Source organism: Aythya marila (genome assembly GCF_965140915.1).
Source record: "Aythya marila genome assembly, chromosome: 2".
NCBI classification, from domain to species: domain Eukaryota; kingdom Metazoa; phylum Chordata; class Aves; order Anseriformes; family Anatidae; genus Aythya; species Aythya marila.
The window spans coordinates 54,552,737-54,569,122 of NC_139043.1; the positions used below are offsets into that span (position 1 = coordinate 54,552,737).

The following is a 16,386-nucleotide window of genomic DNA, read 5'->3' on the forward strand; positions in this document are numbered from 1 at the left end:
GACATCCTGACAGAAGACTGTGCTGTGTTGCAGTGATCACACAGAAGATGATCTACAAGGTTGTTCATACAGTAAATATAATTTAGGTATTCCTCAGGACACTAAGTATTCCTCAGGACACCAAGTAAATAGTTGTTACACTTGAGTACGGCAGATGTGATCAGCCGTTGAGCTAACATTCTCAACAGCTAAAACATACTTTTTGGACAGGTACTCTATTTACAAATTTTCCTAATGTAGCAATAATAATGTAGTTGATACAACCAGCTCCGGTGTAGCCATGTTCTGCAGCAGAGCAGAGGATTGCAGCATTCAATTTGCTGGTAAAAGCTGAGGCAAAGAAGGCATTCAGTACCTCAGCCTTTCCCATTTCCTGTGTAACCAGGTATCCCATGTTACTCAGCAGTGGGACAACATTTTCCCTAATTTTCCTTTTGTTGTTGATGTACTTACAGAAACCCTTCCTGCTGTCTTTGATATCCCTGGCCAGATTCAATTCTATTTAGTCTTTAGTTTTCCTAACTTCATCCCTGGATACTTGGACAACATCTCTGTATGCTTCCCAGGTTACCTATCCTTACTTCCATCATCTGTGTGTTTCCTTTATGTGTTTGAGCCTCCTGGCATTTTTGCCTGACTTCTCATTCATTGGGATGGACTACTCTAGATGGAGTGAGTCTTGAATTTTAACCAGCCTGTTTAGGTCCCTTTTCCCTACAGGTCCTTAATCCATGGGATTCGTCCAAACAGATCTTTGAAGTCTGCTCTCCTGAAGTCCAGGGTTTGCTTACACCCTCCTCCCTTGCTCTCAGGATTCTGAACCACCATCTTAGAGTCACTGCAGCCAAGGCTGCTTGTGACCTTCACATTCCCAAGGCCCTCATTTTTGGTGAGTATGAGGTCCAGCAGATCACCTCTCCTTGTAGGCTCATCTGTCACTTGGAGGAGGAAGTTATTGACAACACACTCCAGGAACCTCTTGGATTGTTTCTGTCCTGCTGTGTTCCTCCAGTAGACATCAGGGTGGTTAAAGTTCCCCATGAGGATCAGGGCCTGTGAACATGAGGCTTCTCCTGTATGTCTGTTGAGGGCCTCATCTTCTTGTTCTTCCTGGTCAGGTGGCCTGCAGCACACACCCATTATAATGTCCCCTTTACCTATCCTCCCCTTAACATACATGTAAGCTCTCAGTTGGCTCCTCATCTATCTTCAGGCAGAGCTCCATGCATTCCAGCTTCTCTCTCATATAAGTGACTACATCCCCTTCTCATTTTCCCATCCTGTCTTTCCTAAAGAGCCTGTATCCCTCCATTGCATCACTCTATTCTTGGGACTCAATCCACCACATATCTGTGATCCCAACAAGATCATAGCCCTGCAACTTCACACAGCTCTTACTGATCATGCTTATTCACCATGGTCCTTGCATTAGTATATAGGCACCTCAGAGAGGTTCCCTGGAATGCTGGAATCCCAGAATGGGTTTAGGGCTTTTCTCCATATTGGTGCCTTGTAGTCAGTTCCTTGCTTACATGCAAAGCTATAGGTGATCCTGCTTAGGCCCCATTTTGTTGCTTTAGTGATCCCTCATGGTCATATCACCCCATGCCCTTTTCTTGACAACCCTGTCCAACACAGGGTTGCTGGTTACTTTCTCCCTCCCTTCTCATGCTTAGTTTAAAGCCCTCCTTATGAGGTTAGCCATCCTACTGGAAAAAAAAATAGCTCTGCCCAAGTTCATGAGCTGGATCCCATCTCTCCCAAACAGATGCTGATCTGCAAACAGGGTCCCATGCTCTCAAACCCTGTCACCAGCACCAGGTCTATAGTCAGTTATTGACCTGTACTATCAGTGTCCTCCTCACAACCTTTCCCATCACTGGGAGGATTTAAGAGAAAACCACCTGGACTCCATGCCCTTGATTATTTTCCCCAGATCTCTGCCAGATATTTCCCCTGGAAGTATCATTTGTGCTTACATGGAATAACAGGAGGGGGTAGTATTCAGAGGGCTGGGTGAGATTCAGCAGTACCTCCACAATATCCTGGAACTGGACTCCTGGTAAGCAGCAAATCTCTCTAGTTGATAAGTCAAATGGGTGTCTCTGTCCCCTGTAATTGGGAGTCACCCATTACAATGACTTGTCATTTCTTCCTGGTGATCTTGCATGGGTTAGAGGGATAAGTTTCTTTGCTTGTAGGGATATCTGAATTCTCTTCAACACTGAGGGCAGTGAACCTATGTTGTAGATATAAGCCTCTAGGTGGGGCAGGAGCCTTTCTCTTGGTACCAGAGGTAATCAGCTTCCACCCTTCCCTTCATACAGAGGTTACATGTACCTCATCAGTGGGGTACGGATACTGCCAGCTTCTCTCCTACAGTTGGGGTCTGAGGGTCTTCAAGTTGTTGGATCACAGAGAAGATCCCATCAATCCCCCTTTCATCTTCTCTGATGTTGTGCAATCTGCTCACTTCTTCCAGGAACTCCTTCTACTTGATGGCACAGCTCCTCCAATACAGCACATTTGCAGGACAGAGGAACATCACTCATGGCAGAATGAAGCCTTAGGCACTTTCTGCAAGCTGGGAGTGGAAGACTACATTTGCCACCTGAAGCTTTGTCTGCCTCAGTCTCCACTCTAGCAGGGATAGCCACTGCAAAATCTGCTGGCAAAACATATCTGTGACAGTTAAAATCATCTGAAGTCAACTGTGGGCCCCCTTCTTCATGTCATTCTGAGTGAACTACTGCAAAAACTGTGGCATTTTTTGGATGCTTCTGTCCTGAGCAACCTGTTGTATTTCAAAAGTGGATCTAGCTGTGAAGGTGACCCTGATTTGAGCAGGGAGGTTGACCACAGACCTTCCAGAGGCCCCCTCCAAATCCAGGTACTGTGCCATGCTATGAAAATGTGTGGAACACATATATCTTCTGTTCTTCATGGCTGGTCAAGGCCCTAAACATGCCAAAGACATTGCAATACACACAAGTAGGGCACAGTGGCAGTTCCTAGATCATGGATAATTTTATACATATCTTTTTATTTATTTATTTATTTATTTATGTTTTGGTCTGATAGTTGCAGGACCTATGGATTCTACACTGGGCCTGGAGATTTTCCATTCTACTCTTATATATACACAGCATAAAAAAGCACAAACAAAGGAACTCTCCCACTTTCATCTCACAAATCTTGTCCCTTATTTTAAATTATCATTACTCTTTTGACTGCAGGACAACATTTTTTACACAGAGAACTTTTGAGTGGAGCATTTCAGTAAGGTCACCTTCTGCTGTAAGCCTCTGATAATGGCAAGAAATGCAGTGCAGTCTGTTAAAACAGACTTAAGATAAACAATCAAACAAAACAAATAAAAATGAAACAAACAAACAAACAAAACATCTTTCACTCTGCCTGTTCTTTAAACTTGCTCTAGGACAGTATTACAGGAAAGCTGTGCAGCATTCTCATCCTAGCTCATTTTGTCAATGCATTTTACTTTCACACTCCTTTTTTTAACCCTTGGGATCATTTTTTATTTTGTTCACTGTTCCTTTGCTTCATAATTTTAGAAAGGCTGGTTATGTGCTGCAAAGCAGTCAGCAAACAAGGTTAAGAGCTGGGATTAAAAGCACTCTGAAAGCAGCCTGACTGTCTACAGCTTTGTGAGCATTTCTAAGTACACAGGAAACAAAAAAAAATACTGATTAAAATTCTGGGAAAACACCCCAGTGTTTAAATCTCATGTGATACTCCAGTAAGGGATTCACTGGTGCTTATCTGGGATTCTCAGAAACAGCAGCAGACTGTTGTTCCCCTGGCTATATTCAGCTACAGTGCTTAAACAGTACTGAAAAAAGAAGATATCAATGACATTCAAAATACTTTCACAGAAATCATAAATGCTGTAGCAGCTTCTTGGCAACTGCAGGAACAGTCCTGAAGATCTAGAGTAGCACACTGTTTGCTGGGTGGTAGCACAAGTAGTCTACTTACAGTGTTGGGGTGTGTGTATTCCAACTAGAAATAATCTAGAGCTTCTATCAAAACACTGTGTCTATCTTTTAAAACAATTCTGCTAAGGTATAAATGGGGTGTTAAAACTTAAAATGTTCAAGTTAGGCATTTAAATCTCTTAGTTAAATTCTTCAGGAGTTGTCAGATATTCAAAATACAAACCAGGCTGGACTCTCCTAGGCATGACAGCAATGGCAGCTGCAGGCAAGCATCACTTTGAAAACAGAAATCCTCAATGTGTGCCTAGTGTGTACCCCAAATTAGATACTTAGGTACATTTCAAATTAGACCACTTTTGCCAAATGTATTTTTGCATGTGGTATGCTATCAAAGGAGAGAGTTTGAGTAGCTGGAGTTTTCACATGCCCTGCATTAGCTGTAAAGATCTCTTATTCTGTTACTATTTAGAGCAGGAATCTAAACTCTAGCACTTCAAAAGGGCTAGTAAACACTAATGTCAAAATATCCTCAAAATGAATTAGTTCGGAAAGCTGGCAAAGCATAATGATCACAAAGACTTTCTTGAGACAATGTGGACAGGACAAGTAGAGACAAATGCAAAAACGTCCAAGGGAACTGCTAGACGTATGGATGGATTTCTTGGGCCATAAGTGCTCTGTGGAAAACACAAATACAATACAGTTGGAAAATAAAAAAAAAAGAAAAAAGAAAGAAAAAATTAGAGAAATGTGTGGCATGTCCATGCAGACCTAAACAGACTTAATCAATCAAATTTACAGAGAAGGAAATGTCCTACAAATATAAATGGAGCTTCAGTTTGAATTGAAATAATAAAAATAAATAAATAATGAATGCAGTAATTTTAGACCCATCGTTTCACTCAATTTAGTCCTTTAGCTTTTTTCTGTTGTCGACGGAAGGAAGACACAGACGCTCAAGATGAGTGAACAGTGAACTTCAACCTTAATGGATAGCTCTGTCGCCTTTTATCTAGTTCGAACATAATCAACTCATACATATTGCAAAAACTAAGCTCAGGATTGGCTAACATTTCCCGCTCTTTTCAGGTAGTTCCTCCTTCTTTTAGCCACCGTCCCGCCTTAGGGACTTTCCCAATCGCTCAAGGGCATCGTGTCCTTGAGCCTGATTGGCTCTCAGCCAGCTGTGTACGTGCCAGACTCATGTGAGTTGAGTACGGTACTTTACTAGCCCATTGCCTCTTAACTGCCCAACATCCACGTGTCCTATTTCACTTAACCATTCCTCCACATTTTTCCTCTCTTTTTTTTTTTTTTTTTTTAATTGTTCACATGATGATGATTAGAAAATTTTCAGCATCTACTTTAGAGGCTATTGAGAATCTTTCCTTACTAAGATGAACTTTTTAAAACAAGTGGTGAATGAAGTCAAATCCAGTTGGAGGCCGGTCACTAGTGGCATTCCCCAGGGCTTGGTGCTGGGGCCAGTCCTCTTTAATATCTTTATTGATGATCTGGATGAGTGCATCGAGTGCACCCTCAGTAAGTTTGCAGATGATACCACGTTAGGTGCATGTGTTGATCTGCTCGAGGGTAGGAAGGCTCTGCAGTAGGATCTGGATAGGCTGCACCGATGGGCTGAGGTCAACTGTATGACGTTCAACAAGGCCAAGTGCCTGGTCCTGTACCTGCCTAGTGGAGAAGGACCTGGGAGTATTGGTGGATAGTCGGCTGAATATGAGCCAGCAGTGTGCTCAGGTGGCCAAGAAGGCCAACAGCATCCTGGCTTGTATAAGAAGCAGTGTGGCCAGCAGTCCTAAGGAAGTGATTGTCCCCCTGTACTTGGCTCTGGTGAGGCCGCACCTCGAGTACTGTGTTCAGTTTTGGGCCCCTCGCTACAAGAAGGACATGGAGGTGCTCGAGCGAGTCCAGAGAAGGGCGACGAAGTTGGTGATGGGTCTGGAGAACAAGTCTTATGAGGAGGAGCTGAGGGAGCTGGGCTTTTTCAGCCTGGAAAAGAGGAGGCTCAGGGGTGACCTTATCACTCTCTACAGGTACCTTAAGGAAGGCTGTAGCGAGGTGGGGGTTGGTCTATTCTCCCACGTGCCTGGTGACAGGACGAGGGGGAATGGGCTAAAGTTGCGCTAGGGTTGTTTTAGGCTGGATGTTAGGAAGAACTTCTTTACTGAGAGGGTTGTTAGGCATTGGAATGGGCTGCCCAGGGAAGTGGTGGAGCCACCGCCCCTGGAGGTCTTTAAAAGACGTTTAGATGTAGAGCTTAGGGATATGGTTTAGTGGAGGACTTGTTAGTGTTAGGTCAGAGGTTGGACTCGATGATCTTGTGGTCTCTTCCAACCTAGAAATTCTGTGATTCTGTGAAGTCAGGAAAAGTCTAACAACATGCTGTGAAATGCCGTAGTAATGCATCAATCATATACATCAAACTACTTCACTTAAGAAAATATTATTAATACATGAAAGAAATTGTCTCAAGAGTGTAAATGGGCAGTTATACTTGTGAAATACACTAGATGCTAACAATGATTCACAGATAAAAGTGATTTACAAATTAAGCCAGAAGGTAAGCACATGTAGTTACTAAGTATTTCATTTATACAAAACACAGAAGTAATCATGAAGCAATCTGTTTTGTCTACTCTGTGCTATTACATGAGAATAATTCAAGACTGGGGAAAAATGTCAAATCAGCTAGAAGAAAGACATAAGCAGACAAAACCTGTTGCTTGTGGTGGAAAAGTATGGGGCCTAGTGATTTATTTTAATATTGAAGGCAGATCATTTGTTTCATGGAACAAAGTTATGTTGATTAATAGTAAAGGAGGATGTTGGGCTCCAAATCAAAAATACTGCCTTTTCAAGCAACAAAGTGATAGAAAATTTGTTTACTTTCCAGCCACTCCTTGGTGAGAGGACTGCAATATAGGAAATGTAAAATCACATCTGTTTATGGTAGATATGACAATGATGTGACAGTCTTTGCCACTTTTCTTGCACCTGTTGTCATGCAGAATGAATCTCAGGTGTGCAGAAAGAATTTCTGCCTTAATAGGCAGATCATGAGTCAAAGAAATTAAATGATCAACCTTTCGAGCTGTCAAATCCATCTGTACTTCACAATAAATTATGCCACAAGTATGTGCTGTAGATAACTGCATTACAAATTTCTAATGTTTACAAGAATTTTTACATTTTAAACAGTACTTTCCAAAGAATTCTCCTGAGCTGTGTTTGCTTATTAAGAGGATTCTTTAACTTCCAGGTTTTCGGTAAAGTTTTCCTAAAATCTTAAGACTGACAAAAGTGATCTCTTCTTCAACTATTGCATTAAGTTCTCTTCTCAAATAAACTGCTGGTATTTGGGTTTGGTCATAATTATTTTTTGGACAAAAATAAAATAGAAATTTTAGCACCCTCTTTAGATCATTTTTCTGCAGATTCGCTGCAGCAAAATAGGTGAGAGACAGAACACCCTTCCTCTGTCATCTACTTCCAGCTGAATAACTAGACAAGTATTCAGAAAAGATGTAAACCATTTTAGTTGTGATTTTCAGAGTGGTCATAGCATTACTCAGAGATTTCAGATAGTATGTTATGGCTGTCCAAGCTAAAGAACGGATTTTCTGAGACTGCCTGGCATGTCTTTGTAGGTACAAGGTACGGTAAGAAGGATAAATGTCAGCCCCTTCAGAGAAATATTTGAAGAGAAGTTGTAAATATAATGTGTCTTTCCCTCTCTTTCTCTGTCTTTTAATATTTCAAACTTATTTTTCATTGCATTCACTGTATAGCTAGTTTCCAAAATGTGAACAGATGTGGTACTCACTTTTCATGAACAACCATCATATGCACTATTCAAACAGTAGATGCAGACACTGTGTGATTTACATTGCCACAAATAAAATAAAACAAATGTATTTGAATACATGGTGCATAACTCACTAGCACATTAGTAGAAAAGTTGCAGGTGGTGTTTAGCAACCTATTAAGCTAATTAGTCATTACAGTCAAGGTATGTTTTAGAATCCATGATGCATTTATGAATATATAGGAATCATTTATAAAATGTATCTATAGACTTTATCTATGATTTTCATAATGTTTATAGTTCCCTTTTTTTTGGAAACATCTCTATTGCCTACCATTAATGGTCTGTGGGATTATTTGTATTTGCAAATATGACCTGGCAAAGGTTATATTGACCTGGCAAAGTTACTCAAGTGAAGCAGGTTCCCTTAAGCTGGCAATGACTAACAGTGATGGCAGGCCCACTTCTGTAAATGGAAACAATTACATGTTCTGAGAAATCTTTCTCCTTAGAAAAACTTCATAATTTCTTACCACTGCTTGGCTATCCAGAGAAGTACCTCAGGAAATGTACTTAATTGTCTGGACTGGGCTAGTTTCTCATCTAGAGAAAATAATGTGCTTTCGCAAAATTAGAGAGACACAGGTAGAGAGTGAATTAATGTAGAAAATATAAGTAAGTAAGCCTAAGAAAAATCCACCTGGCTATCACTGCAGACATAGGCAAATCTTAGGATGTGTTACACTGCATGAGAATAATAGTTCTAGTGAAGTAGACTAGTTAAGCTTGCTACTGAGCTGAGCATCTGCGAGTCTACTATGCCAGCCATAAAACTGATGCAAAGATACTTTGCCTAATGCTGGTGCTGCCAATGAAAAAGAAAGAATTCTATTGAAAAACAGACCCATTCTGTTAAAAGAAATTTAAATTGAATTTCAAGCACGAAATTTGAAAGCTGGAACAGGATTAGTGAGAAAGATTACTGAGGAATCAACAGTGAAAATTATTTAGCGGGGTCTAAGCATGAGTATAAAGTTCCCAGAAGGGGCTCTGAGATTGACAGGATCTGGCCTAGTTTGTTGTTGTTGTTGTTGTTTGTTTGTTTTGTTTTTCCCTCTAATAACATCCATAAACAGAGTAATATTTACTATACTTCAGGACATTTGATGATACTAAGAACATCTATGTATCTAAAGCATAGAGTATGGATTTGTGAATATTTAATGTATCAGAAAGAGATAAATTTTTCTAACTAGATCAGATGAGGATTTTCATATATGTGTTGAGACTTGTGGCTAGTTACTTTAATCTAATTGTTCAAATCTTGTCTCAGTGCAATATTTTGGTCATATCACTACATGGCTTAGAAACTATATACAATATGAAGAAATAACAGATGTCATTTAAAATAAATGTGTTAGCTTTTTCAGAACTAGAAACTTGGTTTATATTTGGGCTATATCATTTTGTATTATTATGTAATATTTAAGAAGAATATTTATGTAAGATTTTAAATAAAGGTGACCAAAATTTTGAATTTCATTAAAAAAAAAAAGTCTTTATGCCTTTGGATAAACTATCTGATAAACTAAGTGGGTTTAGAAGCTGAATGTTATCCAGTCAAACATGCATAATTGTTGCTAAATAATAAAAATAAACAATAAATAATAGTAATAATAGCAAATAGTAAATAACAGTAACAGTAATAGAATAATATAGTATCTACCAAAATAAAAGACTTGAATACAACAAAAAGAAAAGAATACTCTCAGTGGTCTTTTCTAAGTTCCTCTCACGTTTTAGCTTATACACCATTCTAGTAATCATATCAGATCACAAAATTTTGGTTGTCAGTTGACTGAATAAATGATTAAAATAATTGGGAACATTTTATAATTTATTCACATTTTTAATGTAATTGGTACATGAATGAGTCTTCATATACTGTTCTCATTCTTGGCTCAGTTGATCTGTCTTTCTGGCACATCAAATAAGGGAAAATGTGGGGTATGTGCCTTCTAAATAAATATTAACAATAAAAAAATTATTTATCTTTCAAGTTCAACAGATTCTTGGCCATCTGTTGCAGATAATATTGATTTTCATTCTTCTTGGAATCATCCCTGCTACAGTCAGTTCATATTAATCTCAGAGATGATGCATAAAGAACTAAAAATGTCTTCGCATTTCAGCTAATGAGGCTCCAGGGGAAGGAATACAATAGTAAAACAGCAGATACCTGAATTCACCTACGGGTGCTAGATCTTGTCTGTGCTTCAGGGCCAGTCCTCTGTTTCTATATCTCTGAAGGTTTAATGACTGAATCAAGGTAAGAGAGGATATAGCAGGTGTTTATCTTACAGCTATTTATTAGTATCTTGTGGTCCAATGCAAGTGTACAAAGACTGGGGATGGCTGTAGTATACTATGACAAACAGCAAAGTGATGTACTGATTGTTTTGAGTCCAGTGGAGAAGGCTGTCTATATCTGTAAAATTCATGAAGTGTTTCTTTCTGCCAGTTTGGCTGACACTGCACTGATGCACGCCAGAGAGCTGATGTCAGCCAAGCTGTACTGCAGCATCTGTCACTTCTACAAATCCATCAGTGACACCCAGGGTAACATGGCATTCAGTTTATGTGGCTGATGACAAACTGAGTTGTTTCTCAGCAGTCACCAGCAGCTTCTCAGCAGCCTTGCAAACAAAAAGGAATGGGTGCTCATATGTAAGCTCTCATCTTTGCACATTAAACATGCATTGGCTTCATTTACTTTAATATGTGAATGTCAAGATTCTATTCTTAGAAATTCTTCAGTCAGTGCAGCTGAGAGAATACATGTCTACATGTAATAGATGCACTTACTGCCTTTTCTCCCTTTTTTATGCATTATGAAATGATACATAATGCTCTGGGAGTTAAAACAGCAGACAAGAAAAAAAAAAAGATAAACAAATGTAGTGACAATCAGCAACATACTTTTTCATATATATATATATTTTTTTCAGGAAGAGAGATTGGTTAATTTAGGAACTAATTCTGGTTTCAAGAAAGGCAACAAAAACCTCTTACTGAGAATGAAAACAGAATTTAGCCCACTGATTTTCGACCTATTTTCTTTCCTACTATCTAAAATGGAGTCTAATCATATAGATTAGCAGAAGAACAAAACACGAGATCATGTGATTTTCAGAGCAGACAAGGATATTCCATCTCTCCTTTATGCTTTATTCCATCTCTCCAAGACGCTTTAGAGGAAGCATATAATAAAACACCCTTGCAGCAATCCTTCTGGTATAAAGCAGCAGTAGCTTTCATCATCAGAATCAGAATTCTGTGGTGACTTGACTCCCCGACTTTCCAGAAAAACTCTCCAGATAATCAAATTCAGACCAGGAACCTGACTGCTGACCTGGAATTCAGGATGATCTATTTTTCCCTGGTTATATTTTTGTCAAAAACATGTTAATGGAAAGTTAGCTAACATCCTCAAGCATGGACCTTTGAATTCACTTCAAAACCTCATCTTTTTTTGTTTCTGTACTTACTTTGAGACTTATATTTTAAAATTTCTCTCTAAAGGTCAAATCCCTGATTTAAACTTGTTTGGGCAGAGACTCGGACAATATGTTTGCAAAAGTCTGTATTCTGAGTTGTCCGGCTGAGATAAAGAGTAATACATATGTGAGGGCAGATAACTTTTAAGATAAGCATCATTTGATATGGAGAGGTTTGGAACAAACTGAACATGCTTAAATGGGATAAGGGCCTTTCAAGACTCCTACTGATGTCACAAAAGTTATTTTGTAGCATAAAAACAGACTGTCCTAAATAGGATCATTGCTTAGTTGTTTTTGTTGGGACATACCAATTAGATGAAATTTACAGTTTTTCAGCATTTACTTTTGAGGTGCACTCAGTAACTGGTTGAGGAAGAAAGGTGTGCCTGTGAATGAACCTGCTTGAAGGCCACTAACTATCACCAACTTCACTGCAACTCAAGAAATTACCATTGCACTGATGGGACTCTCTCCTTATTCTGAAAATCTGGCTAGAATGAGGTGTCACATCCATTTCTATCAGGCGTGGCTAAATCCTTAGCAACATCTAAGAAGTTCCTGCTCAAATGAGCTAAAATCTTACTCATTCCACACTTTCCATTTTCTGTTCTCCACCAAAAGAAAGAAAGGTGCAGAAAAGAAAGAAAGGTGCAGAAAATATTATTGTCGCTTCCAACACTGCCGACTTACTTCTCTTTTCCCAGAACTTCTCCGAGTGTCTGACAAAAGGAATGCACTGAAAAGAGAGGGGAGCCTGGCAAAATCTATGAGGAAAGGCAGCTAGGATAGGAAAGGGATAGCCAAAATCATTGTGGGAGTCTGAGGTGGCAGAGAAAGGAAGGGAAATGATGTTCAATTTGTCATGAGCAGCTCAGCTTAGCGGGAGAAAACACTGGAGCTATTTGTCTGTTTTGGACAGAGAATATGTTCTTTGTTGCAATAATCTTAGAAAATTTACTCAGCTTGAGCATAAATATCTGATCTACGGTAGACTTATATATACATTTAAAAGCAGGATGATCGACTCCAGCCTCTTCTCCTGACCTAGATAAACAGGCTTGTGTTGTACAGCTTGACAACATGGCAACTTTTCCAGATTTCCAGGGAATGTTAATTCGGTTACTGCTGAATTCATTTCACTGTCTTTTCTGCTATGGGCATGACAAGTCTGTAAATAGTTTTTTTTCTGCATCTATTAAGTAGGGACTCCTCCAGGCCTACCAAAGGAGTCATTACTATCATGAGCGGTTGTAGAAAGTGTTAGGAGTGTGTGAGTAAAATGTCATGGAAATATGGGAATTAAAGAGCAAGATAAAATAGTCAGGCTGCCAGCATTAATATTCAGAAATATAATTTTGAATGGAAGTGGAAGATAGGAATGAATTACATTTTAGACTAACATACCATATCATTTCTAATGCAATGATTACAGAATCTGAATAAACCAAAAGCTTTCTTTTTTTGTGGGTTAAGTGAAAAGTTGTTTTAACTTTAAACTTCAAAAGTATAGTGATCTTCTTTTCTAGGTAATGTACAAGGTTAGCTTTTTTAGTGTTCCTGCCTCAACCAAAACCAAAAGATCTAATTTCAAGAGTTTAAAAGCTTTTAGAAACAATAAATACCGATATTGCCTCTGTTTCAGACTATCATAGAACAGTTGTTAAACTACAAAAAACATGCCACAAAACAAGCTAGAATTTGTGGAGCCTACCTTCCTCCGATGGGATGGCACAATGAAATATGTTTCAATATTATGTTTCTTCAAGAAACTATTCCTTTCATGTCCATATCCTGGTTCTACTTCGTAGTCCCCATTTAGGCACTCTAAGGTGGTCTTTGTAATGTGAACTTTCCTGGAGAGAAAAATAAGATGTTCTTCATAGCTAAGATGTATTACTAGGTAGTTGCTAGTGTAATACACTCATGAAAAAGATCATAATGGGCTCTGTCTTTTCAGCCAAAAAATCACAAAAATGTTTCTATTAAATGTTTTTTTCTAAACTTAAGCAGAATGACCAAAACAGTAACTGCAGATTATCCAAAACCTTGCAGATTCAGTGATTTGTAGAAAGTGGAAGTCTTCACATCATCTTTCACATTGCATGGATTTAAGCGTTTACCTCACTGCCTGCTTGGAAAAACAGCCTGCTGTTTGAAATGTGTGGCTCCACACTCCAAGTCTGTCATGTACATAAAGAAGAAACTCCTTGTTCTTCTCTTTTTGTTTCTCTTCACAGCTGTGACATGTTCCATTTACTTACTCTGCGTTAAGGCAGCTTTCTAATCCACTTTGTTTTGGCAGCACAGTCAACTTTGACACTCTTAGGGACATGGTTTAGTGGGTGGTATTGGTGGTAGGGAGATGGTTGGACCAGATGGTCTTGGAGGTCTTTTCCAACCTGAATGATTCTATGATTCTAGTTTTGAGTTTGCTTATCCCCAAAACTATCTTCACATTTCCTCCTGAAGGAACCCTTATATTTGAAACGTATTCCCAGGAGATATCTTCAAACCTGTTACTGCTCTTCTCTATTAATTATGTTCAGGTCTGTTTTATTTAATTTTTTATTTATTTATTTATTTTCCATCGGGAACCCTCAAGGTAAAGAACATACAAAAACACACTGCCAAAATTGTCTCAGAATGACATATGCAGCAAACAGAAATTCACTTAACCAAAAAACTTAACCATTGACTTCCTGTTCAGCAAATCATAATCTTGCAAATATCCAACAGAAGGTGGTAAATCCCAGTCCAAATGCAAGTTGCATACAGAAGCACATATAAGCATATTTGTGAAAATGAACAGTGTACATTTAAATTCTATATATTCCATATATATATTCTATTCTATATCAGAGAGAGTTTTGATGTCATGGAACTTGAGGCTGGGAATGATAAGGTTGAGTCCCTATGGGTTAGGACCAGCGGGAAGACCAACAAGGCAAGCATCCTGGTGGGGGTCTGTTATAGACCGCCGAATCAGGATGAGGAGACTGATGATGAGTTCTACAGGCAGCTGACAGAAGTTGAGAAATTGTCAGTGCTTGTTCTCATGGGGGACTTCAACTTCCCAGACATATCCTGGAAGCACAACACAGCCCAGAGAAAGCAGTCTAGGAGTTTTCTGGAGAGCGTGGAAGATAGCTTTCTGACACAGCTGGTTAGTGAGCCTCCCAGGGGAGGTGCCCTGCTAGACCTGCTGTTCACAAAGAGAGAAGGACTGGTGGGAGATATGGTAGTTGGAAACTGTCTTGGGCAGAGTGACCATGAAATGGTAGAGTTCTCCATTCTTGGAGAAACCAGGAGGGGTACCAGTAAAACCGCTGTATTGGACTTCCGGAGGGCCGACTTTGAACTGTTCAGGACACTGGTTGGCAGAGTCCCTTCAGAGGCAGTTCAGAAGGGCCTCCCTTCCGAAGAGGAGTCCAGGAAGGCTGGGCACTCTTCAAGAAGGAAATTTAAATGGCGCAGAAGCTGTCTGTCTCCACGTGCCCAAAGATGAGCTGGAGTGGAAGAAGACCAGCCTGGCTGAACAGAGAATTGTGGCTTGAGCTTAGGAGAAAAAAGAGGGTTTATAATCTTTGGAAAAGAGGGCGGGCCACTCGGGAGGACTATAAGGATACTGCGAGGCAGTGCAGGGACAAAAATAGAAGGCCAAAGCTCATCTGGAGCTCAATCTGGCTACTGCCGTTAAATACAACAAAAATGTTTTTACAAATACATCAACGCAAAAAGGAGGACTAAGGAGAATCTCCATCCTTTACTGGATGTGGGGGAAAATTAGTTACAAAAGATGAGGAAAAAGCAGAGGTGCTTAATGCCTTCTTTGCCTCAGTCTTTAGCGGCAAAAACAGTTGTTCTCTGGATACCCAGTACCCTGAGCTGGTGGAAGGGGGTGGGGAGCAGAATGTGGCCCTCACTATCCATGAGGAAATGGTTCGTGACCTGCTACGGCACTTGGATGTACGCAAGTCGATGGGGCCAGATGGGATCTACCCGAGGACACTGAGAGAACTGGCGGAGAAGCTGGCCAAGCCGCTTTCCATCATTTATCCTGGCTATCGGGGGAGGTCCCAGTCGACTGGTGGATAGCAAACATGACGCCCATCTACAAGAAGGGCTAGAGGGTAGACCCGGGGAACTCTAGGCCTGCCAGTTTGACCTCAGTGCCAGGGAAGCTCATGGAGCAGATTATCTCGAGTGTCATCATGTGGCACTTACAAGGCAACCAGGTGATCAGGTCCAGTCAGCATGGGTTTATGAAAGGCAAATCCTGCTTGACTAACCTGATCTCCTTCTATGACAAAGTGATGTGCTTGGTGGATGAGGGAAAGACTGTGGATGTGGTCTACCTTGACTTCAATAAGGCTTTTGACACTGCTTCCCACAGCATTCTCCTCAAGAAAATGGCTGCTCGTGGCTTGGACTGGTGTATGCTTCATTAGGTTAAAAACTGGCTGGATAGCCAGGCCCAAAGAGTCATGGTGAATGGAGTCAAATCCAGTTGGAGGCCGGTCACTAGTGGCGTTCCCAAGGGCTCAGTACTGAGGCCAGCCATCTTTATTGATGATCTGGATGAGGGGATCTTACCCTCAGTAAGTTTGCAGATGACACCAAGTTAGGTGCATGTGTCGATCTGCTCGAGGGTAGGAAGGCTCTGCAGGAGGATCTGGATAGGCTGCACCGATGGGCTAAGGTCAACTGTATGAAGTTCAACAAGGCCAAGTGCCTGGTCCTGCACCTGGGGCACAACAACCCCAAGCAGCACTACAGGCTGGGAGATGAGTGGTTGGAAAGCTGCCAGGCAGAGAAGGACCTGGGAGTATTGGTGGATAGTCGGCTGAATATGAGCCAGCAGTGTGCTCAGGTGGCCAAGAAGGCCAACAGCATCCTGGCTTGTATAAGAAGCAGTGTGGCCAGCAGTCCTAAGGAAGTGATTGTCCCCCTGTACTTGGCTCTGGTGAGGCCGCACCTCGAGTACTGTGTTCAGTTTTGGGCCCCTCGCTACAAGAAGGACATGGAGGTGCTCGAGCGAGTC

The 16,386-nt window shown here is 40.5% G+C and overlaps 1 protein-coding gene across 1 annotated transcript in view; it reads right to left on the bottom strand.

The window, feature by feature from the left end:
* Positions 1–16,386, bottom strand: part of ADCY1 (adenylate cyclase 1) — a 162,296-nt gene that overhangs the window by 37,886 nt on the left and 108,024 nt on the right. The window contains exon 7 of the mRNA XM_082752455.1: positions 13,057–13,198. Within this exon, the coding sequence (XP_082608581.1) occupies positions 13,057–13,198 (142 nt within the window). The remainder of the gene's footprint in view (positions 1–13,056; positions 13,199–16,386) is intronic.